The sequence below is a fragment of the Rhamphochromis longiceps genome, linkage group LG6 (assembly GCF_057381845.1).
Source record: "Rhamphochromis longiceps isolate RC_006_pf linkage group LG6, R_longiceps_female_GT1.1, whole genome shotgun sequence".
Lineage (NCBI taxonomy): Eukaryota > Metazoa > Chordata > Actinopteri > Cichliformes > Cichlidae > Rhamphochromis > Rhamphochromis longiceps.
The window spans coordinates 2,738,392-2,758,169 of NC_140562.1; the positions used below are offsets into that span (position 1 = coordinate 2,738,392).

At 46.6% G+C, this 19,778-nt stretch overlaps 1 protein-coding gene across 3 annotated transcripts; it reads right to left on the reverse strand.

Annotated features, from left to right (window-relative positions):
* Nucleotides 1–332: 332 nt before the first annotated feature.
* Nucleotides 333–19,710, reverse strand: kdm2aa (lysine (K)-specific demethylase 2Aa). Of its 3 annotated transcripts, XM_085408909.1 has the most exons (26): nucleotides 18,739–19,448; nucleotides 14,202–14,340; nucleotides 13,102–13,180; nucleotides 12,971–13,017; nucleotides 12,321–12,499; nucleotides 12,094–12,200; nucleotides 11,932–12,025; nucleotides 11,611–11,764; nucleotides 11,426–11,541; nucleotides 11,229–11,355; nucleotides 10,898–11,127; nucleotides 10,735–10,812; nucleotides 6,394–6,521; nucleotides 6,060–6,183; nucleotides 5,837–5,965; nucleotides 5,400–5,483; nucleotides 4,970–5,218; nucleotides 4,147–4,179; nucleotides 3,961–4,066; nucleotides 3,243–3,872; nucleotides 3,006–3,159; nucleotides 2,220–2,471; nucleotides 1,971–2,134; nucleotides 1,750–1,896; nucleotides 1,185–1,403; nucleotides 333–964 (listed from the first exon to the last, which is right to left on the reverse strand). In XM_085408909.1, the coding sequence occupies exons 1-26, from the start codon at nucleotides 18,778–18,780 to the stop codon at nucleotides 783–785; spliced, it is 3,993 nt and encodes a 1,330-aa protein (XP_085265035.1). In that variant the 5' UTR covers nucleotides 18,781–19,448; the 3' UTR covers nucleotides 333–782. The 3 variants fall into 3 exon arrangements, with proteins under 3 accessions (XP_085265035.1, XP_085265034.1, XP_085265033.1); XM_085408908.1 differs by lacking the exons at nucleotides 4,970–5,218; nucleotides 18,739–19,448 and adding an exon at nucleotides 19,552–19,710 and having other exon boundaries at nucleotides 4,147–4,182; XM_085408907.1 differs by lacking the exon at nucleotides 4,970–5,218 and having other exon boundaries at nucleotides 4,147–4,182; nucleotides 18,739–19,437.
* Between the last annotated feature and the right edge of the window lie 68 nt (nucleotides 19,711–19,778).

A 19,778-nucleotide genomic window follows, 5' to 3' on the forward strand; every position in this document is an offset into this window, starting at 1 on the left:
TTGATGTTCACCCGGATAAGACGGAGGTCTGGACTTCTAGTGCTGGATAGGAGGATGAAGACTGACGGATAGTTCTTGGAAAGTCTGTTATCAGAACACCTCACCCTTTGAACCTGCAGTAGTCTTGACACACTGCAAACTCAGAAAACAGCCCAACTAATCAGATATGAAGCAGTGTCAGTGCATATGTGGGTGCCTGCTGGAGGCGCTGAGCTGGTGGCCACGCTGCAGCTCCCTGATACAATGTTTCCATGTGGGGCACAATTCATCAGATACACCGGCTGTTTCGGCACATCTGTAAACACAGTGCTTAACAAATGGGCACAGAAACGTGGACTCTTAAAGTTTTATATGCTACACTGTCATATATGAAACAAACAACATATGTACACAGGCAATCAGTGTTAAGACGCAGAAGAGCAAAACACTGACCACCAAGACTTTAACTTCCCAAGTCCCCTGAACAAAAACGGGGGTTCTACGTTAGGTGAACATTTTAGACATGAAGGAAACGCAAACGTAACAGAGCTTCGTATTCAGGCAGTAACTCGAGATTCAGGGAACAATCTGATCTCCTGGTGATAGTTTGGCAGCATTTGCAGATAACACGTTTCAAGCGTACAAGTGTTTCTTGTAGACCAGACTAACAGAAATGCTTGAACAATGACATCAGACGACACGGGGACTTGAAGGCAGCCTTTTTGGCAGCTTTAATGCTTCAGTCCAACGTCGGCAGCTTGTGTGATCATAAATAAAATGTTTGTGTTTAGTGTGTGCTCATGTTAATCCAGGCGCTGGATGAGTTTCTCCTCCATCATGCAGTAGACAGCTACGTGGAACAGGTCGGAGATGAAGGCGTCGCAGGCTCGTCTGCTGACGCCTTTACAGCCTCTGAGGTCGAGCAGGGTCAGAGAGGAGAGGCGCTTCAGATAGGACAGGCAGCCATCGGTCAGCTCATTGCAGCCTTCAAACACACACAGACACACATTTAATGTCTTCATATGATTTTCAGGCTTTGGATCAAGAAAGAAGAGCAGCTATGAACGACCACGTGTCATCATTAGTGGCCAACAGAAGTTGTTTCCTGCAGGAATCAAAGGGATGAGGGTCTGCCAATGGAACAGCAGCCTTCCTATACTCGGGTGTGTGAAAAAGCCAACAGTGATCAGTGTGTTTGTTCAAACCTGCCAGCGTGAGCTCGGTGAGGTTATTGCGTGTGTGAGTCCCAGCTGCTGCCAACAGGGCGACCGAGGAGTCTGTTAAATCCTTGCAGTGAGCCAGGTCCAGCCTCTCCAGCTGCGGCATGTGGCGCTGCAGGAGCCTCAGAGTGGACTCAGTGATGTCCAGACCGGACAGGCGGAGCGTCACCATGTTCCTCAGTCTGCTGCGGGATGACTCCAAACCTGCGCGCACACACACACACAGCAGACTCTGGCTTGTATTCTGATCACACAGTATCCCACGAGCTGTACAGGTGTACTACTACTACTTTTGATTTGGTCACATGTGTCTGGAGGAAGGTTTCTGTGCTTCTTTAGATCTCTGCTGGTTACACCTGGAAACATTTTGTGCTTGATGAAACAAACCCAATCACAAGCTTTCAGCTGATCACAATCACACTAAAGAACATGTCCCAAGCTGCTCGGCAGTGCGGCCACTGAACTACAAGCAGTGGCGGTGCAGCCCCTCCCAGTGCTTGGAGGAGGAGTGGGGTGAAACACAGCTCACTGAGCCCACCGTGCCACTGACCAGGCAGCGTGACGATCTCTTTAATCTGGGCGTCTGTGACGCCGTCGCACCAGCGCAGGTCTAGCAGCCGTAGATGGGGCAGAGTGGGAGAAACCATTGCCGACAGACAGGACCAGGGCAGACCAGTCACACTCAGCTCTCTCAGACCTGAACACAAACAAAGGTTTAGTAAGACTCTCCAGGACAGGAGACATTCGCTTTGGGATGCCGCGCGTTCGTACCTGGGAGTCTCGTTAGCAGGCAGTTCAGCTGTCTCTTGGCCATGGGCGTCCAGGAAAGGTCCAGAGAGGTGGGCTGTCGTTTGACAATGCCTGCGAGGGCCTGATTGCTGAGCGGGCTGCACCGACTCACATCCAAGTGGCTCCACAGACGTTTGTCACAGCTCCTGCATAGGGGAGGAAGCGGTGGTCGTTTCATAAGCAGCGCGGAGCTTTGCATGTACAGAACAAGGTGACGCGAGGGTAACGTACCACTTGTACCAGGCCTTACAGACAGTCATGCAGGCCAGCAGCTCAGCTCTGTTCAAGTATCTGAACACAGACACCCAGACCTCCTTCTCCCCGCCTCTCTCATTGCCCACATCCTTAAAGGAGAGCAGAGACGGCAACGATGGAGAAGACAGGGTGGAGGACGCAGGGTGAGCAGCAGCTTCCTCTTCCTCTGAAGAAGACGCGGAGCGAGTTCGAGCGCCTCTCTCACCACGGCTACCACGCAGGCGAGGCCTATGACGACACAGCACAGCGTAGTTCTTATGTGCGATACAATCACGCACATTTGACACGGGCAGGAAAAAGCTGAGTCACTCCGTTATGGACCGAGTCTGGTCATCTAATGTTCACCATACATCCAAACAGCCTCATCCCCAATAAGATCTCCACTCTGGCCTCTTTTCTGTGCTTTTATCCAGTGACTGTCGTTTAATATTTTAAACAGTGGACTGTGCAGAGCTGGCCAGCAGCAGACAGCCCAATCATGGTGAATGGACCGGTTCTTATACAGCGCTTTATACACCCATTCACACAAGCACTCATTCTAACTGCCTAACATTCACACACGTTCACACTCTGATGGATGCATCAGAGAGCAACATGGGGTTAGTATCCTGCCCAAGGTTATTTGGTGGAACCGCCAGCCTGCTCTGCCACATGAGCACAGCAGCTGACTGTCCCAGGACTGCTCAGAGGTATCGGACATCATTGAATCATGGATGGAACACCAACACGTGACACGAAAGCTCAATATGTGCTAAAGTCTACCTGCCGGGTCCTCGTGGGGTTATGCTGTCAGCCGCGGGGTCTGTGCACCTGAGCCGTGCAGGTTTGGACAGAGCGCCCTTTCTCTGAATAAAGCCCTGCTGCCCTGCAGCAGTCCTCGGGCCCATGGCTGCTTCCAGCTTTGGAACTATGGAGCCTGAGGCATGAAAAGAGCCTTCTGTTACTCATGCTGCGCCTGCAGATGTGAGCCAATCCTAAGCTGCTGTGCTGGTTTCTTACCACACTGTCTCTTGGCCTTGTTGGGGCGCTGTAGAGTCACCGTCAGGTAGGAGCCACTCAGCAGGTCATCGCTCAGATCAGACACCAGCAGGACCGGAGGTTCTGGGTCCGAATCCCAGCGGCCTTCCTCCTCCACCTCTTCCTCCTCATCATCCTCCAGAGTGTCCATCTCCTCCTCTTCAGGGTCAAACTGCCCCTCGCTGTCTACGTCTTCATCCTCATCATCATCGGTCCTGCGCCGTCTCCTGTGTCGACGATGCTGTTCTTTATCTCCGTCCTCGCTGTCCTCCTCTTCCTCATCCTCTTCATCATCATCGTCCTCGTCGTCCTCGTCGTCATCATCCTCGTCGTCATCGTCGTCCTCGTCAGATTCGTCAGACTCATCTCCTCTTCGCTGCATTCTGGAACCTCCGCGCAACCTGACCCCTCGTCCTCGGCGTCCAGCGTCCCTCATGCCAACCCCTCGCTTGAGCTTGAGGACAGAAGATGATCCCGGACTCACGAGCCCGGCTCTGCTGCCTCTGTGGGCCGAGCCTCCTCTCAGCAGGCCTCTCCTGTTAGCGCCAAAGGCCCTCTTGGAAGAGTGAGTCCCACCCCGAGCGTGAAGTGCCATCTTTCTTCTCTGAGAGGCTGCACGTGGAAGAACAAAGAATCAACTCTGTTTTCTTGATGCTGTCGCTAACTGAATCGATGAAAACAGATTTTAACAGCCACAAACCTTCATCGTCATCGTCACTGACGGAGTCTTCTCCATCGCGGCTGTGGCGCTGGCGTCTGTAGATCTTAGCCATACGAGCGTCAAGCAGAGAGGAGGACTTCCTTTTCTGGACAGCGTGGGAGGAATAATCAAAGTGATGGGAGACATAACAAATGATCTTAGAGGAGGGATCTGAGGAACACTCACCAGTGGAAGGCTGTCACCTCGGTCACCTTTAGGCTGCTGCAAAGACAAAATGGATTCTTTCAGAGTAGAAACGACCAACAGCTCAACTCAAAATCTCGATCAAACACTGGAACAACACAAACATGGTTTTTTTAATCCCTTACAAACCCGTCCACACATCAGCATGCTTTTACATGGACCAATCAGTGCTCACGGTGTGCACACCATCAGACATGTACATGAAATCCTGTCACAGTCGGCATTTATCGAGCTGAGAGCGACCTCCACCACAACCACAGAATTAGCGCTGACGATCAGACACTCATTTTTGACTCAGTACCTATCTAGCTTCAGAGAAAGGCCATTTGTCACTGAACACAAGCGCAATGAGACGATGCAGAGGGTACTCGTGTTTGTTTACTGCTCTCCGATGCTGGGAGCAGCAGAATGATTAGCACGCTCGCAGGAAATGGTTCAAAATATCCATTTCCTGTTCACAGAACGTCAGTCAGTGCTGATTCAGCAGGTCCACAGAACACCAACAACCACGTTTGTATTTATATAAAACACCTCAGTGTGTCATAGGCTAATTATACAGACCCTCAGTATAACATATGTGTGCAGCCATAAACGGATATTTGCTGCTTTACAGCTGGAGTCAGGATGAGACCCTCACTGCGTCCCAGCACGGACACTAAGCCCGGGGCACTGACTCGCTGACATCCTTTAGACCAAGCTTTGTGTCTCTTCTCTTAAGAAAGAAAAAAAAAAAGATGGCAAAGAAAAATGAGTGATGTAAGCGACAGACGGGTGGATTTATGCACAAACAGGCGGCACCTCTCACCAGTCTCGAGCTGATTGGCTGAGAAGGCAGAGGGGCCGCCACCAAGAGAAGTGACGCTGAGGAGGAAGAGCAGGAAGGAAGAGAAGGAGCAGGGAAGAAACCACAGCGGACAACCTCCCCGTCCTGATGGGGGCCCACAGGACCCCCTACGCTAGGAGAGGGCCCCGGACCCAGCCTGAGGACCAGGGGGCCGTGGGGACGGATACGCTGTTGGTGGCCAGCAGCCAGCGATTCATCACTGCCTGATGACTGTGACGGAATTAAATCAAAGTCAAAAATAAATAATAATAATGAAAAACAAACAGGAGACATAAGCCCATTAGATGTGTCACACTGTGTGTGTGTGTGTGTGTGTGTGTGTGCGTGCGTGCGTGCGTGCGTGTGCGCGCGCGCGCAGGCTGTAACAGTGGCTAATTAATGCATTGTGTACCTCTGGATCAGTGATGCCCTGCACACACTTCGGGCACTCCCAGCAGCTCGGGAGGTCTTTATTCACCACGCCTTCCCCCTGAACCTGCAGACAAACATGCAGACAGTTACTCATGCTAGCACACAGGACTGATGAGAAGAAAGACACAGTTGAGTCACAATCTAAGGCTACGTCCACACGTACACGGGTATTTTTGAAAACGGAAAATCTCCGTTTTCAAAAATACCCGTGTACGTGTGGACGTAGCCTCAATACAACCTGGAACCTTCATGTTTGTGCCTTCAGACATGCTGTCATAGTTACTAAGTTACGAAGTTACGGTCATAGTTACTAAGGATCCAGCTTCTATTTAAGATGTAGCGAGGCTACGAGCGCTGAACTGTCAACAACAAGACGAGCACATCCCACTGAGTTGCTATATGCTCCGTGTGTCGTACTGTGAGGCAGGCAGGGTGGACGATCTGGGCACAGTTGGAGCATTCCATCAGAGTGAGGGAGGGGTCTCCGGTCTCCTCCTGATTGGGCTCTTTGCAGATCTCACACACCGCAGACAGAGGCAGGCCCGGCTGGAAGAGACGGGTCGTCAAGTATCTCACACACGCATACATGTTGCTAATTACAAAGACAATGACTAATAAAAACAAGGACCGAGTTACTAACAGAGAGACACTGTCGTAGGACACAGGTCTGCTTTAACTTCCCTGGGCCTCCAAACTTCTTCATGTCTCTGCAGAAGTTGCAGTCTCCACACTCAGGTCTCATACAGGCTTCACAGCGTTTACACCTGTGCGCACACACACAAGGACAGAACAGGATGGCTTAAAACGAAGCACGGGGCTGTGGCACATAATGAAATCCAAACATGAAAATCATTTCACTGCACTGTAAATAGTTAAAACATTTGGTATGTTGTCTTAAATATGAAGAAAAACTGCATCGTGTTTTTATATGAACTGAAGTAACAAAAGGTTTGACACAGGTACGACTTCCTTACCTGACCCTGCGTCGTCTCAACACGGACATGGAAGACGCTGGTTTTTGAGGTCGTGGAGTGATGGGAGTGGAGGACAGTTTAGGGCGAGGTGGTGGTGGGGGAGGGGGAGGAGGTTGGTACCATGATGGCTGGAAGCATAAGAGAAAAACACTTTAATGTGTTGTCCTTGGGACATTTGTCTTCTAAAGAAATCTTTTGCTATCAAAAATGTGTTTTTCATTCATCAAATGGTCTGAAAATAACAGAAGTCATTCATTACTGTGCTATGCATGACTGGAATAAGTTTTAAGTAATTTCATTTATTTATGGGGTTTTTATAACACCTGTGGTCCTCGAGGACAAAAGTCCCCAAAGTACAAGGTGTTGCAAACAACCTACTGCTTTCAAACACCTTTGATCTTGGATCACTGATGTGTGGGCTCAAGCAAAGGTCACAACAACCACAACAACATTCAATTAAGTTTTATTTACACAGCGCCAAATCACAACAACAGTCACATCAAGGTGCTTCATATTGTAAGGTCGACCCTACAATAATACATACACACAAAGTAGCTCACAGGCCTCCACTGCTCTGGAGGCTTGTGAGCTACTTTTTTTTACCATGTTGTGCAAAGCAATGACCAGTAGGACAAAGCACATATTGTCCTCTAGTATAATGAGGAGGGAGAATCAATGTTCAGGAAGATCCAGGGTTAGAAGATATAGAAAATATTGTCAATATTTAGAGCACATGCTACCCTTTCTCTGAAAAAGCACATCAGCCACCTGCAGAAGTGGAAGAAGGCTATGAAGTGAAGAAAAGTGATGAAGAATCTGAACTATGTTCAAGTAGGTTCTCAGGCATCCAGGACATGGTAGTCTGAGGAGCTTGGAGAGAAAGTGACTGGGCTTCTTGAAGTTTCAGAATGTGAAACTGAAATAGAAGATGTGTCAGAGGACTACACATCATCCATTTCAATTATGATGAAGACAAAGAATCAAGCAGGAAAGAGGAATCAGCTGAGACAGAGGAATATTTGCAGTAACGTGAGGAAACACTGATCTGGTCTTCTAACCTTCCCAGTGACAGACGATGCATGACTCTCTCATGTGCCTCAGAGAAAGATGATCTACCACAGTCCAAGCACATGTGCCAGGTCCCATACTCCTTCAGTGGCTTTTCTACTCGAGTACTGAAAGCATTATACACAGTGTATTCTGCTTGTATTCTGCTTTTTAACGTTCACATGCCAATGGATGCATCAGAGACCAAGTTGGGGTTCAGTAACTTGCCCAAGGACACCTTGGTAAGAACTCCAGACTAGAGCACACAGAGATTGAACCAACAACCATCCAATTAGCAGATGACCTGCTCTACAGCCAACTCAATGATGAACAAGGAGGGACAACGAGAGAGGAAGAAAAATGGACCGAATGCAGCTGTAGGCATATGTGGGTGTGTTGATTCTTACTGCCGTGCATCCAGTAGAGTCGCTACGGCCAGTTTATGACATCCTGAGTCTGGTAGAGAAGTTTTCATGCTGACACAAGATTAATCATAGAAGCACAAAAAGGACATAATTTCTTGATAAAGACACAATAGATGATCGTCGTTCATGACACAAACGTGCTCCCATTTGAGGTGTATGATGTGTGTTGGTGTTGACTTGACTTGAAACACAAGTGGGTGTTCCTCCTGCTGTGATGTAAGATCCTGGTACTGATGTGACTGTATGAGCACCAAGTCCCCTTCAGAGGACTCTGTCCCCTCCAACAGAACATCCAAGTAAACCAGGGAACTTTGAGACAAAAACATGGGCAGCATGTGATGCAGGTCCAGCTGTACATGGAACATGCTCGTGTGCGATGGCAAACCGTCTGTCCTGCAGTCAGGACACGAGTTGTCCCTAACATTGCAGGTTTCCAAAAGAAAACAATCACCTGTAACAGCTTGTTTACTGTATATGCCCCTTGGCCTGCAACTGCAGAAAGAATGCTGTCCATGATGGGACCAGTGCAGAGGAATAAACCTGAGCTTCCTCCTGCACTTGGGTCAAATATGGACACGCCTTTGTCCTCATGAAAGTTTGCCTTCACTCAGACTCATGCCCTCCTACCATGCCAAAATATAGAAAACTGTCAGGCAATGAGTTGGAATAAAGTTGAATAAAACCTTGAAACACAGAGATGGATGATATTTTATACTTGTTGCTTGATAAACAGTCAAAGCAAACAGGGTCATTTTTGAGCCCAGAGGACAACAGATGTGATTATGTGCTGCCAGTAAAAAACTTGTAGTTTAAAAACAGCTTTCTAAATTAACTTTGACATAAACCCGTCTGTGATCATCTGTTAAAGCAGCCGACTCTGGTTGTGAAACGATCCTCACGATTTCTGATGATTTAATTTATTTTTTTACCCGAAAACAGAAAAAATTCATTTTTATGAGGTTTTTATCAGACTTACATTTGAAATGGAATAAAAGGAATTGTGTTTGAATTAAGTTTTAATTAAAAGTGTGGGAAAAACAAACTTCATATTAATTATGCATCAGTCAAACCAGATGGGGACATTGTTGTCCCCTGAGGACCACAGCTGTGTGGAAATCAGGAGGACATTATGAGGGACAGACGAGCTCTACAGAGGGTTGTGCGGTCAGCTGAGCGCACCATCCGCTCCGAGCTCCCTGACCTGCACTCAATCTACAGCAGGCGGTGCTGGACCAAGGCCAGGAAGATCGTGAAGGACCTCAGCCATCCCAACAACAGACTGTTCTCTCTGTTGAGGTCAGGAAAGCGATTCCGCTCCCTGAAGACCAACACAGAGAGACTGAGGAGGAGCTTCTTCCCGCAGGCGATACGGTCTCTCAATCACACCACCACACAGTACTGACCCACACATATGGTTCTTACACACACACTGGACTTTCTGGACTTTGGTTTTGCACAACACTGGTCACTATATTCTTCATTTCCGGTTAATACTTGTACAGCTGCTGTTATTGTGTATATATTTATTTATATTTAGATTTCTTCATACATTCTTATATAGTTCTATATTGTGTATTTTGTTGTACAGTTATTTTATTTTCAACTTTAATTTATATATTTTATCTTATTCTTCCCAGTTAAATTTACCCTTCATTCTAATTTGTGTTGTACAGTTATTTCATTTTTAACCTTAATTTATATTTTATTCCTTCCTAGTTAAATTTACCCTTTTTAATTTTTCATATTTATTTCCTATCTTATTCATAGCCTTTTCCTTTTTTGTTTTCTTTAGGTCACGAGCAGTTGTCCAAGCATTTCACTACATATCGTACTGTGTATGACTGTGTACGTGACAAATAAAATTTGAATGAGGGTTAATTATTTACACTAGAAAATGACTTTGATCACTTGGACTTGATGGATTGTTCAAAGTCAGTTACCAGCAGTCCAGCACACTGGGACGGACATTAGCAGTGGAAGCTGGTACGATGACACAGGAAGTATACATGCTGCCTTCAGAAGCCGCCACAGCGGACCATCAGCCCCCATCTCACCCTGTCCCAGCACCCCCTGCATGTCCTCCTTCACTACATCCATGAACCTCCTCTGAGGCCTTCCCGTTTCCCTCCTCCCTGCTGCTTCTCTTCTTATCAGAGCTTATGCACCATCAATCGCTAAAGGTCAGGACAGAACAAGTGTGCGAACGACTAAACATCTGGTAGTCATCCTACCCAGTCCCAGTTTGGCTGTATAAGGAAACACATTTACCTCCGGGTGACCCGGGTGACCCGGGTGACCCCCCCCCCGTGAAGCATAAGAAAACAGATGGGGGAAAGAAAAAAAAAAAAAAAGAAAAAAGAGCTGAATATTGGCTTTATGTGCATGTTATCGTTATATAAATAATTTGTTGTTGTTGTGGTCCGTTTGCACGGCTGGTCACAGGGACTTTTACGACTGCTCGTAATGTCCGAACAAACATCTGGACGCTCGATTGACACACATCTTTGTGCGCACGCACGGTTAGCTCTGCTGGACAGACGAGACCAGAGTGGACGTGTTAGCACGTGTCCAAACTTGGTGCTGTGTATTATGACCACAGTCGGCACAAACAGCTCAGAGTGCAGAGCTGAGGATCTGCAATCAGTGTCTGTAACGCAGAGTTAAATGAACAGCACACACAGAAACTGTTATGTGTGTTAAAGGTTTAAAAACTACCGAGTCACGAGGCGTACTTCACAGGACTGTGGACAGGATCATAAACCTCCTTCATGTGACTCAGTCTCTCTCTGCACAGACGGAGTGCTCCACGGACCAGAGGCAGGGTTACCATGACAAGTGTGCAGTCTGTTGGTGAATAAAGACCGCTTACCCTCTTCGGCCACCTGACGATGGGCCGTCCTGTGTACGACATGCTGGGATTGTCATTAGCGTGCTCCTTCAGTAGTGCCTGCAGGACAGCAGAGACATGAGCGTGACAGAAAGAACCGCGAGGCTCACATGGAGCTCCACGACGACATACAGAGGAGCGATACCTTGATGTGTGTGATGAGCGCCGGGGCGTTGTGTATCCCTGCTGGGACACACTTCTTGTTAGAGGGCAGAGCTTCCAGTTTACCCAGCAGGTTCCAGAGTCCCTCCAGTTCAAGGGGGGTCAGGTGGACCTTAAGTGGAAGCTTCTCAGAGTCTTCCTCACTGCCAACACCCTCCCCCTCAGTCTTCAGCTGCTCACTGACTGGATCTGAGCCACACAGATTCTTCAGACCTTCATGAAGGAAATAAGAAAGACTCAGAACTGACCAGTATGGCCCACACAACACGCATGTGTGTCCCCCAGTGGGCAGTGACTGCGGGCTGTGTACATACCAATGCCCAGGGAGTGTTTCTGAAACTCTGGGGTGAGGTAGGAGGTCTTCGTCAGGCTGAAGACGTAGCGTTCCAGCACGTACCAGCACATCTCATAGTAGAAGGGGTAACGAAACTTCGCTGGAACCTGCAGGAGGTAAAAAGATTAAAGTCTATTCACGTTCATTCAGCAGCTCATGCAGAGCCTGCTCACCTACCCGCGTTCTGTCCTCTATGCTACAGATGTTGAGCTGCATGGGGATGTTAAAGCTGTGCAAGAAGTTTCCTCCAAAGACCATCGAGTCCACCGGGGTGTAAACGGCATGAATCCAACCTGTAGCACACAGTGATTATAATACCACAGGACTGCTTCTGCAGGTAGTGAGTGCACGTCAGTGTGTACCTGAGGGTATGATGAAGGTGCAGCCCCGCTTCAGTTCAATCCTCTGGCAGTCAGACGCTCTGTCTCCCAAGAACACATCTCCTTGTTTCCCTGACAGTACCCAGTTCTCATAGAGCTCCAGGTTCTGAGGAGTCGGAGGAATCAGCCAAAACACCTGCAAACAAAAGTGTAATTCACTGTGCTCTGCTGTGGGACAAAACAGACACTTTCAGGAGGCCCCTCCCCTTCTAGCCTGTTCTTTATACTTGACAGGACTTATGCGTTGACCCGAAGCTGTAACGGGAAAGAGATCGTCTCTTAGCCGGCCCCTCGTGGCCTCACCTTGCTCCCTCTCAGTATGTGGTACCATACTGAAGTCCCACCGAAGTCGATGTGGAAGTCTGTGTAGCAGCCCTCAACACTCATCAGACAGTACCTGTGGAGACATCATCGTCATCACGGCTCACATCCTGCCGCCACACTTGCCTACAGCAGGACACTTACTTCTGTACTTTGGGGTACTGCATGTCATTGATAGAGTTAGTCGAGTCTCTCTGTCTCTCTTTCAGATGCCGAGGCCACATGTTGTCCACCCAGTCGATCAGATCGACCTACACGTGCAAACGTGAGACAAAATACAAACAGTGAGAAAAAACAAACAGATTAAAATCACTTTAAAGGTTTTTATTTCCTGTCAGCAGTTCCAGTCAAACAGGCCTGCAGGTACATACTGTGGCAGGCCTCTTGACCCAGTTCTCCAGTTTGGTGTGGCTGAACTCCAGGCTGATAACATTATAGAGCTTCTCTCTCTGACACGGGGGGGTCTCATAGTAACGTGTCCACTGGGCCATGGACATCTCGGTCCCCTTCTGAGTGCTCACATCCATCACATCTATCATGCGTCTGCTACCTGAGAGGGGAGCCTTCTGTTAGACACAGCGTGACACAAGAGGCTGCTCACAACAGCTGGGCGGATGTCGAGCTTCTCCAGAAACCTCACTGAGTGAGGAGCATCAAGACAACGTTCAAAGTAATGACTTTATTTATCATTTTGTCCTTAAGTTGATCAGCAGTGAGTGTTTCACATACAGGCTCATTGGCTGAAATGGCTCTATATGAATAAAATTCAGTTTGTGCTAATCTGAAGCTACCTGTACACCTATGGACATGATTCAGTTAGAAATCACCTCTAATTAGTATCACTGACAGTTATTTTCAACAATTAGGTTCAATTTCTTCTTTGTTTTTAATAGAAAACCCCGTATTTTAAATAAGTGTGTAATTACAGCATTTATTACCTAAATCACTGCGTTTGTACAGCGAGGCAAAGCCAGGACTGAAGCTGATGCTTAGTAGCAGTGTGTAACTGAACGAGCCTTACCGACAAACATCTTGATGTCATTGACGCTGAAGTCAGGATCTGGCATCCTGCAGAACCAGAGGACACAACATCATTACATCAGCTCAGTTTATAGACGTATTTAATAACACTGAAGTTACACAGGGGCCTACTTGATTCCCAGTCCATCAGGCTTCTCAAAAACGACGGGGTCCCTCAGACCACCTCTCTGAATGAATGCGTATGTAAAGTCTGCAGAGAAATATACAAGCGTCATTCAACACAGGACTATAATCCATAGGACAAGAAGTACTGTCCTATGGATAATTAGGACAGTACTGTTGTTTCTTATATTAGGCCAGCTTCCATCCTTCCACCAGATAAAACCTCCACAAACGCCAGATTGACACGAGTTTATTTCTACGCTCTGTGACTGGTGTGTTAGGTTTCTTGGGATTTGCAGATTTCACGGGGAGGTGATGTCAGAGTGCATGCAGCTGACCTTTTACAGTCACATGTATGAGCACAGCTCATGACATCACAGTGAACACCGTGTGCACTGTCCAGGGTCCTGAAAGCACATCTTTGTGTGGCATCCTAATAAACTGGCATATCTCACTCTTCAAGCACGATCTCTCAAATTTCTGTGACACCACCTCAGTGCAGCAACGACTGCTGCTTTATAAGACATGTTTCTTCATTTAAATATTCCCTCGCTATAAGATTCTAAGAAGCAAAGAAAAAAGCGTCAGGCTCTGAAAAATAAAGCTCAGACGCAAAGACTCAAAGCTTAAACCCATATAAGAAACACAAAGACACTATACCTACGAATACAGTGTGTTTGTACACGTCCAGCCATCTCTCTCACACACACAACAATAAAAGTCATTTGGTTTGATTTGACAAGGGGAGTGGCCTAGTTTATATTGCGAGGATCGAACCAATCTGCAACAACAGGTATGTGGACGAGCCGAACAACGCACCTGGTAAGAGCTTAACAGTGCACAGACTCTGCAGACGGGATCGTTTCTGCCCAACTGCAGGGTCCCCTAGTGTGAGCTGCTACGGGCAAAAATTATGGGTAGTGTCATCTGTAGCGCTTTTACCATGTGATACGACCTTGACCCAGTTAAATCAGCTGATGTCTACTGTCACACAAACGCTGAACGTAATATGTTGATGTGGGTGTGGCTGTTGGACTGCTGGACGGACAGAACCCAGGACACACTCCCTCCCTTTGGGAGAGAACGATGGAGACAGTGTTCACACCAACCTTTTCCATCCATGCGAAGCACTCGGTCAGAGCTGAACCTCTCACTGTTAACCTTCTCCTCCAGGTCAAACATCCTCCTCCCATCAATCTCCTCATCTGAGATGCCATCATCATGGTAACGCTGCTGGTTACGAGCACGCTAGAGAGGAGAACAGAGTAAGAGGGATGGTAAAAGACAGAGGACTGAAGTGCTTTGGATGGACATTAACCCAAACTGGACAGTCCTTCTTATCAAACCAACCGCAAAAGAAAAAGTCCAAAGTGGCGCTTCACAGAGTGGCAGCTAAAAGGATAATAGGTAACCATTTCTACAGCCTCGTGCCAAATATCTGAAAACTAATTATGGTTCATGAGCATTAGGTTCTGTAGGGGAAGCTTCCCAGCACTGCCAAGTGTTCACTCACAGGGATCACCTCTGTCGTATCCTAGGCCTGACAGCAGCTACTGAGTACTGAATGGGTATAAATGAAATGGGCTTGAATGACAGTCCACGTTAGGGCCCACCTCAATTCTTTTTGACCAAGAAGATGAAAACGGCTTCATCGTGAAGCATCAGGAACTATAAAATCAGCACTTTAATAGATTCATTGTCCTCAAAACGATCCAACTTTGGGCCCGAGGCTGCAGCCTCCCACAGGAGACACCGAGAGGACACCAGCGCACCACGGGGCCGACACACGGAGACAAGTACACACAGAACTTAATCGGATTCACGTGCACAGGTGTGAACTCCAGCAAAGGGAGGAAGAGGCATGTGTGATCATCATCATCATCATGTTAGTCCAGGATCGAGACTGCAACTGATCATCACATTGTTGTGATTAGGGCTGTGCCATATCGTACCGTTCACGGGAATACCGGTGTAATGTTGGGCAATAATAAGAAAATGAAATATGGCGATAGAATATGGGTAAAACGCGCATGCGCAGTGCCTTTGTTTACATACGCACATGGAGGAACAATCATGGCAGCGACGGAGAACGACAAGAGCGAAAGTGGATCGTTGAATGAAACGAACCAGAACTGGTTTGTAAAAATGCTGCAGCTTCAGTGGTGTGGAACTGGTTTAGCTTTCGTCCGTCAGATACACAACAAAGCACTGTTTTTGGTAGCGCATGCTAGCGGGCCGTCGTTATTACCGAACACGGCGCTCAAGAATCTATCAAAGTACGACTTTGCTGAACTATGAAGCCGCACCACTGGATGGATTGTCTTGCTGACAGATTGGTTAAACTGTCAGCAACGAATTTGCACTGTTACATTTTTATACAACTTTAATGTGCATACAAACAAACAAACAGCTGCTTGTTTAAGTGAAAATACATTGATTTTTTTTGCACTAATAAAGTTGAGATGTAAAGTATTTTGTCTCGTGTCAATTATATCGTCAGTTATTTTGTTATCGCAAATGTTTAAATATATATGGTGATAAGTATTTTGGCCATATTGCCCTGCCCCAGTTGTGATGTATAGTTGTTTATAGCAGAGTCTTCTGGAGCAAACCACGAGCTCTAAGTGTTAATAAACAAGTTATCAACATAAATTAACAGCCAACTTATTTCACTCATGCTGGTTTGCTAGTGTTACTCTTTTTAAGCACCTGCTGACTTCTTTTATAATGCTAACTGAAAGCTCAGGCGACGTCATTGGCTGGCTGCAACATTTATCCTGGCCCTGCATCATTATTTTGAGGATGTCAAACAGATACTTGGGGTACAGACTGATAACACACGTACACTGAACCCGCGTGTGAAACGTGCGTCCATCACAGTCTTCATGTTCCTCAGGACTCTTACCTTATTAGGTCCTTTTTAAAGAAAATAAACCTGGAGTTGAAAATGATGGGGAAAGGCGCTGGGTGCCATCTTATCCTAACCCCTCATACTAACATACACACACTTCATTAACTGATGCCTCAGGCACAGATTCATTAGTACTTTTGGCTGTTGGTCATTATAAGTCATTCAGCATTTTCCTTTGTATAATGTACAAGTACTAAAAGGTTAACTATAGAGTTTCCCTCAATTACCTCCTTATTAGCTGCATTTTCACAGTAAATAACAAAGTTCTGTATATGAATTTGCCTACGATTTCAAAACACTTCTAAGGAACATGAACAGTAAGTCTGCAGGTACACAAAACTGCAAGCAGCAGGCGTGTCTGTTTACTCACAAACAGACACATTTGAGAAAAAAATTTGGACATGAAAGCAAAGTGCTGGTTATCACCACTCCACACCTGCCCGGTAGCAACTGCCATGTGTTGGCCAGAGAGAGGACCACTGTGTTTATTTGGTAGATCAATGAAAGGACTCAGTTACTTGAGAGGGAGTTGCCCACAGCTCTCTTCAGTTTGACACCCTGCTCTACAGCATATCTTCCAACAATACCACCCGCTGTGCTTCACCCTCACGGACCCAGCGCATACTGTGATGCAGCTTTGTCAGATATGGTACTGCACAAGACGCACGTGAACCTGAAGCTCAGAGATAAAGTTGCAGTGATTTGACCGAAGGCAGACACTGAGCGTTGAGACTGCTCTGCGTCCCTGCATCCTGCAGTGGTCTCCCGCTGTAACAGAAAACATATGGCGTTATTTTTGTGCCACTATTCTGAGCGCACGTAAAAAAAATTTGCAGGTGCAAGTGTTGAATTTTGAGGAGAAATTTATTTTGAGCGAAGAAAAGCTGAATTTGAGTGAACAAAATTCATTGCTGCGTGCAAAAAATGTATTTCAGTGTTTGCTATTATCCACACACACAATAGCAGCCCCTCTCGCTCAGTTTTTGCACTTGCGCTCGCTCGCAATGTGTCGCTCGCGCTCTCAACATTTCAGCCCGTGCGCGCTCAACTCGTTCTGTACACCGTTATATTTGTGCCACAAAACCAGCCAATCACAGACTTGGATGCAAAACAAATCTGATTGGCTGTTTTCGTCTCCAACCAGCTCGAAATGACGAAATGCAATATCCCAGAATCCATTTCGTCCAAAACTCAAACGAGGCAGTGGCGGAGGAACACAGAGTGGCGGAGTTTGAAATATTACTCTTTGTGGGTCACAAAATAAACTTTTAAGATATTTTCATGCGAGAATGGTGCTGTGTAAACTTCTAATATCTGCTCGATTTATCAAGACATCACATATTTGCATAAGTGCTCTAACGTTTTTGGAGATGCCTGTTACCCACCAGCTGACCGAATACCTGGACTGGCCATTGGGCATTTACCCGGCATTTGCCCGGTGGGCCAATGGTGATTTTTCATTTTTATGTTAGTTTGTTTGTTTTTGTAATGGTATAAACAATGAAAGGTGGTGGATTAGCCAACTGGTAATAATCAACTCTGGGCTGGACCAATTACAATACATCCGTATTGAGGGGAAAAGACTTCAGCGAGAATAAAAAAGACACAAAGCTGGAGTTATTCTGTGTCTTAGCTGCCTCTTCTCTCCTCATTCTCCCTCCCTCTCCTGTTGCTACTTCAATCATGAAACTGATCAATGATCAGCTGATCGTCTCTCTTGTTTGTTTATCTCCCACTTTGCGCCAGAAACAGGAAACCAGCGGATGTTGCGCTAAACAACAACAACAGCAGCACGTTCAAAATTGATCAGCTGTTGTTAGAATTTATTTAAAATTAATTTCTAGTATCAGCTGATGATTGCTGGAGCCACAGCTGTAAAGCTGGAAACATGAAGGTGATACAAATCATACATATATACCAACAAAACAGTGTACATCACTGTCACAACAGCGTTTGTTTTCGTTCAAAGGCTTTATGGTTTTTCCAATAATACCTGGTGGTGTAGTCGGTGATTTTTTTGTCAGTTCAGCCTTATATATTATGTTTAACCCGAGTTCCCACCCGGTCAGCTGGTGGGTAACAGGCATCTCCGAAAACGTTGGAGCACTTATGCAAATATGTGATGTCTTGATAAATCGAGCAGATATTTGAAGTTCACACAGCTACATTCTAACATGAAAATATCTTAAAAGTTTATTTTGTGTCCCAGAAAGAGTAATATTTCAAACTCCGCCACTCTGTGTTCCTCCGCCACTGCCTCGTTTGAGCTTTGGACGAAATGGATTCTGGGATATTGCATTTCGTCCTTTCGAGCTGATTGGAGACAAAAACAGCCAATCAGATTTTTTTGCATCCAAGTCTGTGATTGGCTGGTTTTGTGGCACAAATATAACGGTGTACAGAAAGAGTTGAGCGTGCACGGGCAGAAATGTTGAGAGCGTGAGCGACACATTGCGAGCGCAAATACAAAAACTGAGCGAGAGGGGCTGCTATTGTGCGTGTGTATATGGATAATAGCAAACACGGATATACATTTTTTGCATGCAGCAATGAATTTTGTTCACTCAAATTGAGCTTTTCTTCGCTCAAAATAAATTTCTCCTCAAAATGCAACACTTGCACCTGCAAACCTTTTTTTACGTGCGCTCAGAATAGTGGCACAAAAATAACGCCATAAAAACAGGGCTCAGGCTGAGGTAGCAGAACCAGCGTGTTGGAATCTGCCCGACACTTACCAGTCTTTTGCTGCAGCGCGGTTTGGAATCATCCATTTTCATTCATGGAACCAAAGGCGGGTCCGGAGTGCCACTACAGACACCAGTGGGCAGCGATGGTCCCACAGGAGCCGTCACTGTGCTGTCCTGGCAGGGCTCGCTGCCTACCTCTAATTCACCGACTTCTTACAATTTAGTCGCATACAGAGCCGGACTCGCTGGCGTTTAGAAAATCCGACAGGACGGTTTAATGTTCGAGCTTCTTTATCTGGTTTTTAACAGCCACACTCCTCTCTAGCTTACGTAGCTGCCCTGTCACTACCCTACAGAGACAAAACGACATGACTCCGGAACGGCTATCAACATTTAAAAAAAACAACAAGAAGCTGGCACTATTACTTGCTTTAGTCCTAGCATGGTAATAAAGTTAGTTCCTTCTCCGAACAGCCGCCATTTTCACTATACCCCGCCCACAAACGGACACTGGACCATTCACACTCATGCCCACGACCCTTTCATTGGACTACAGCTGTGCCACTCACGCGAAAGAGCTGTAATTTCTGATTGGATATGGCCAGCCAATCAACATATAAAGAAATTGGGAAGCAACCAATAACAGCACACTTCCAAAACAAACTCACATCTAATTGGTTGATATAGTCAAAACAGGTCGACTAGTGGACAAACGCGTAATCAGTCATAAGAACTAGCCAATCGCGCTAACAGTTATCGTGCTAACAGTTATCACAATAACCACCGTCTATCACTCAATACAACTAGTCATTACTTTCAAATAACACGATTACACAAAAATAATGCGTTTTAAATGCCTACCCCCATCGCAGCGGAGATCCGTCCACTTACAAACACCCGCCGTAATCGGAGACGTATTACGCCCTCTGTGGCCTGTTTTCTTCTCTCAGAGGCACACGGCGGACGGACACGTTTTGTAGCCTTCAACCCAACAAGGAAGTGCCCGCCGCCCCATAAATGGAAGTGCACTTTGAACAGCTTACTGTTGATTGGCTGGAGAATGTTGCGTAGCGCTCGTGATTGGTGGC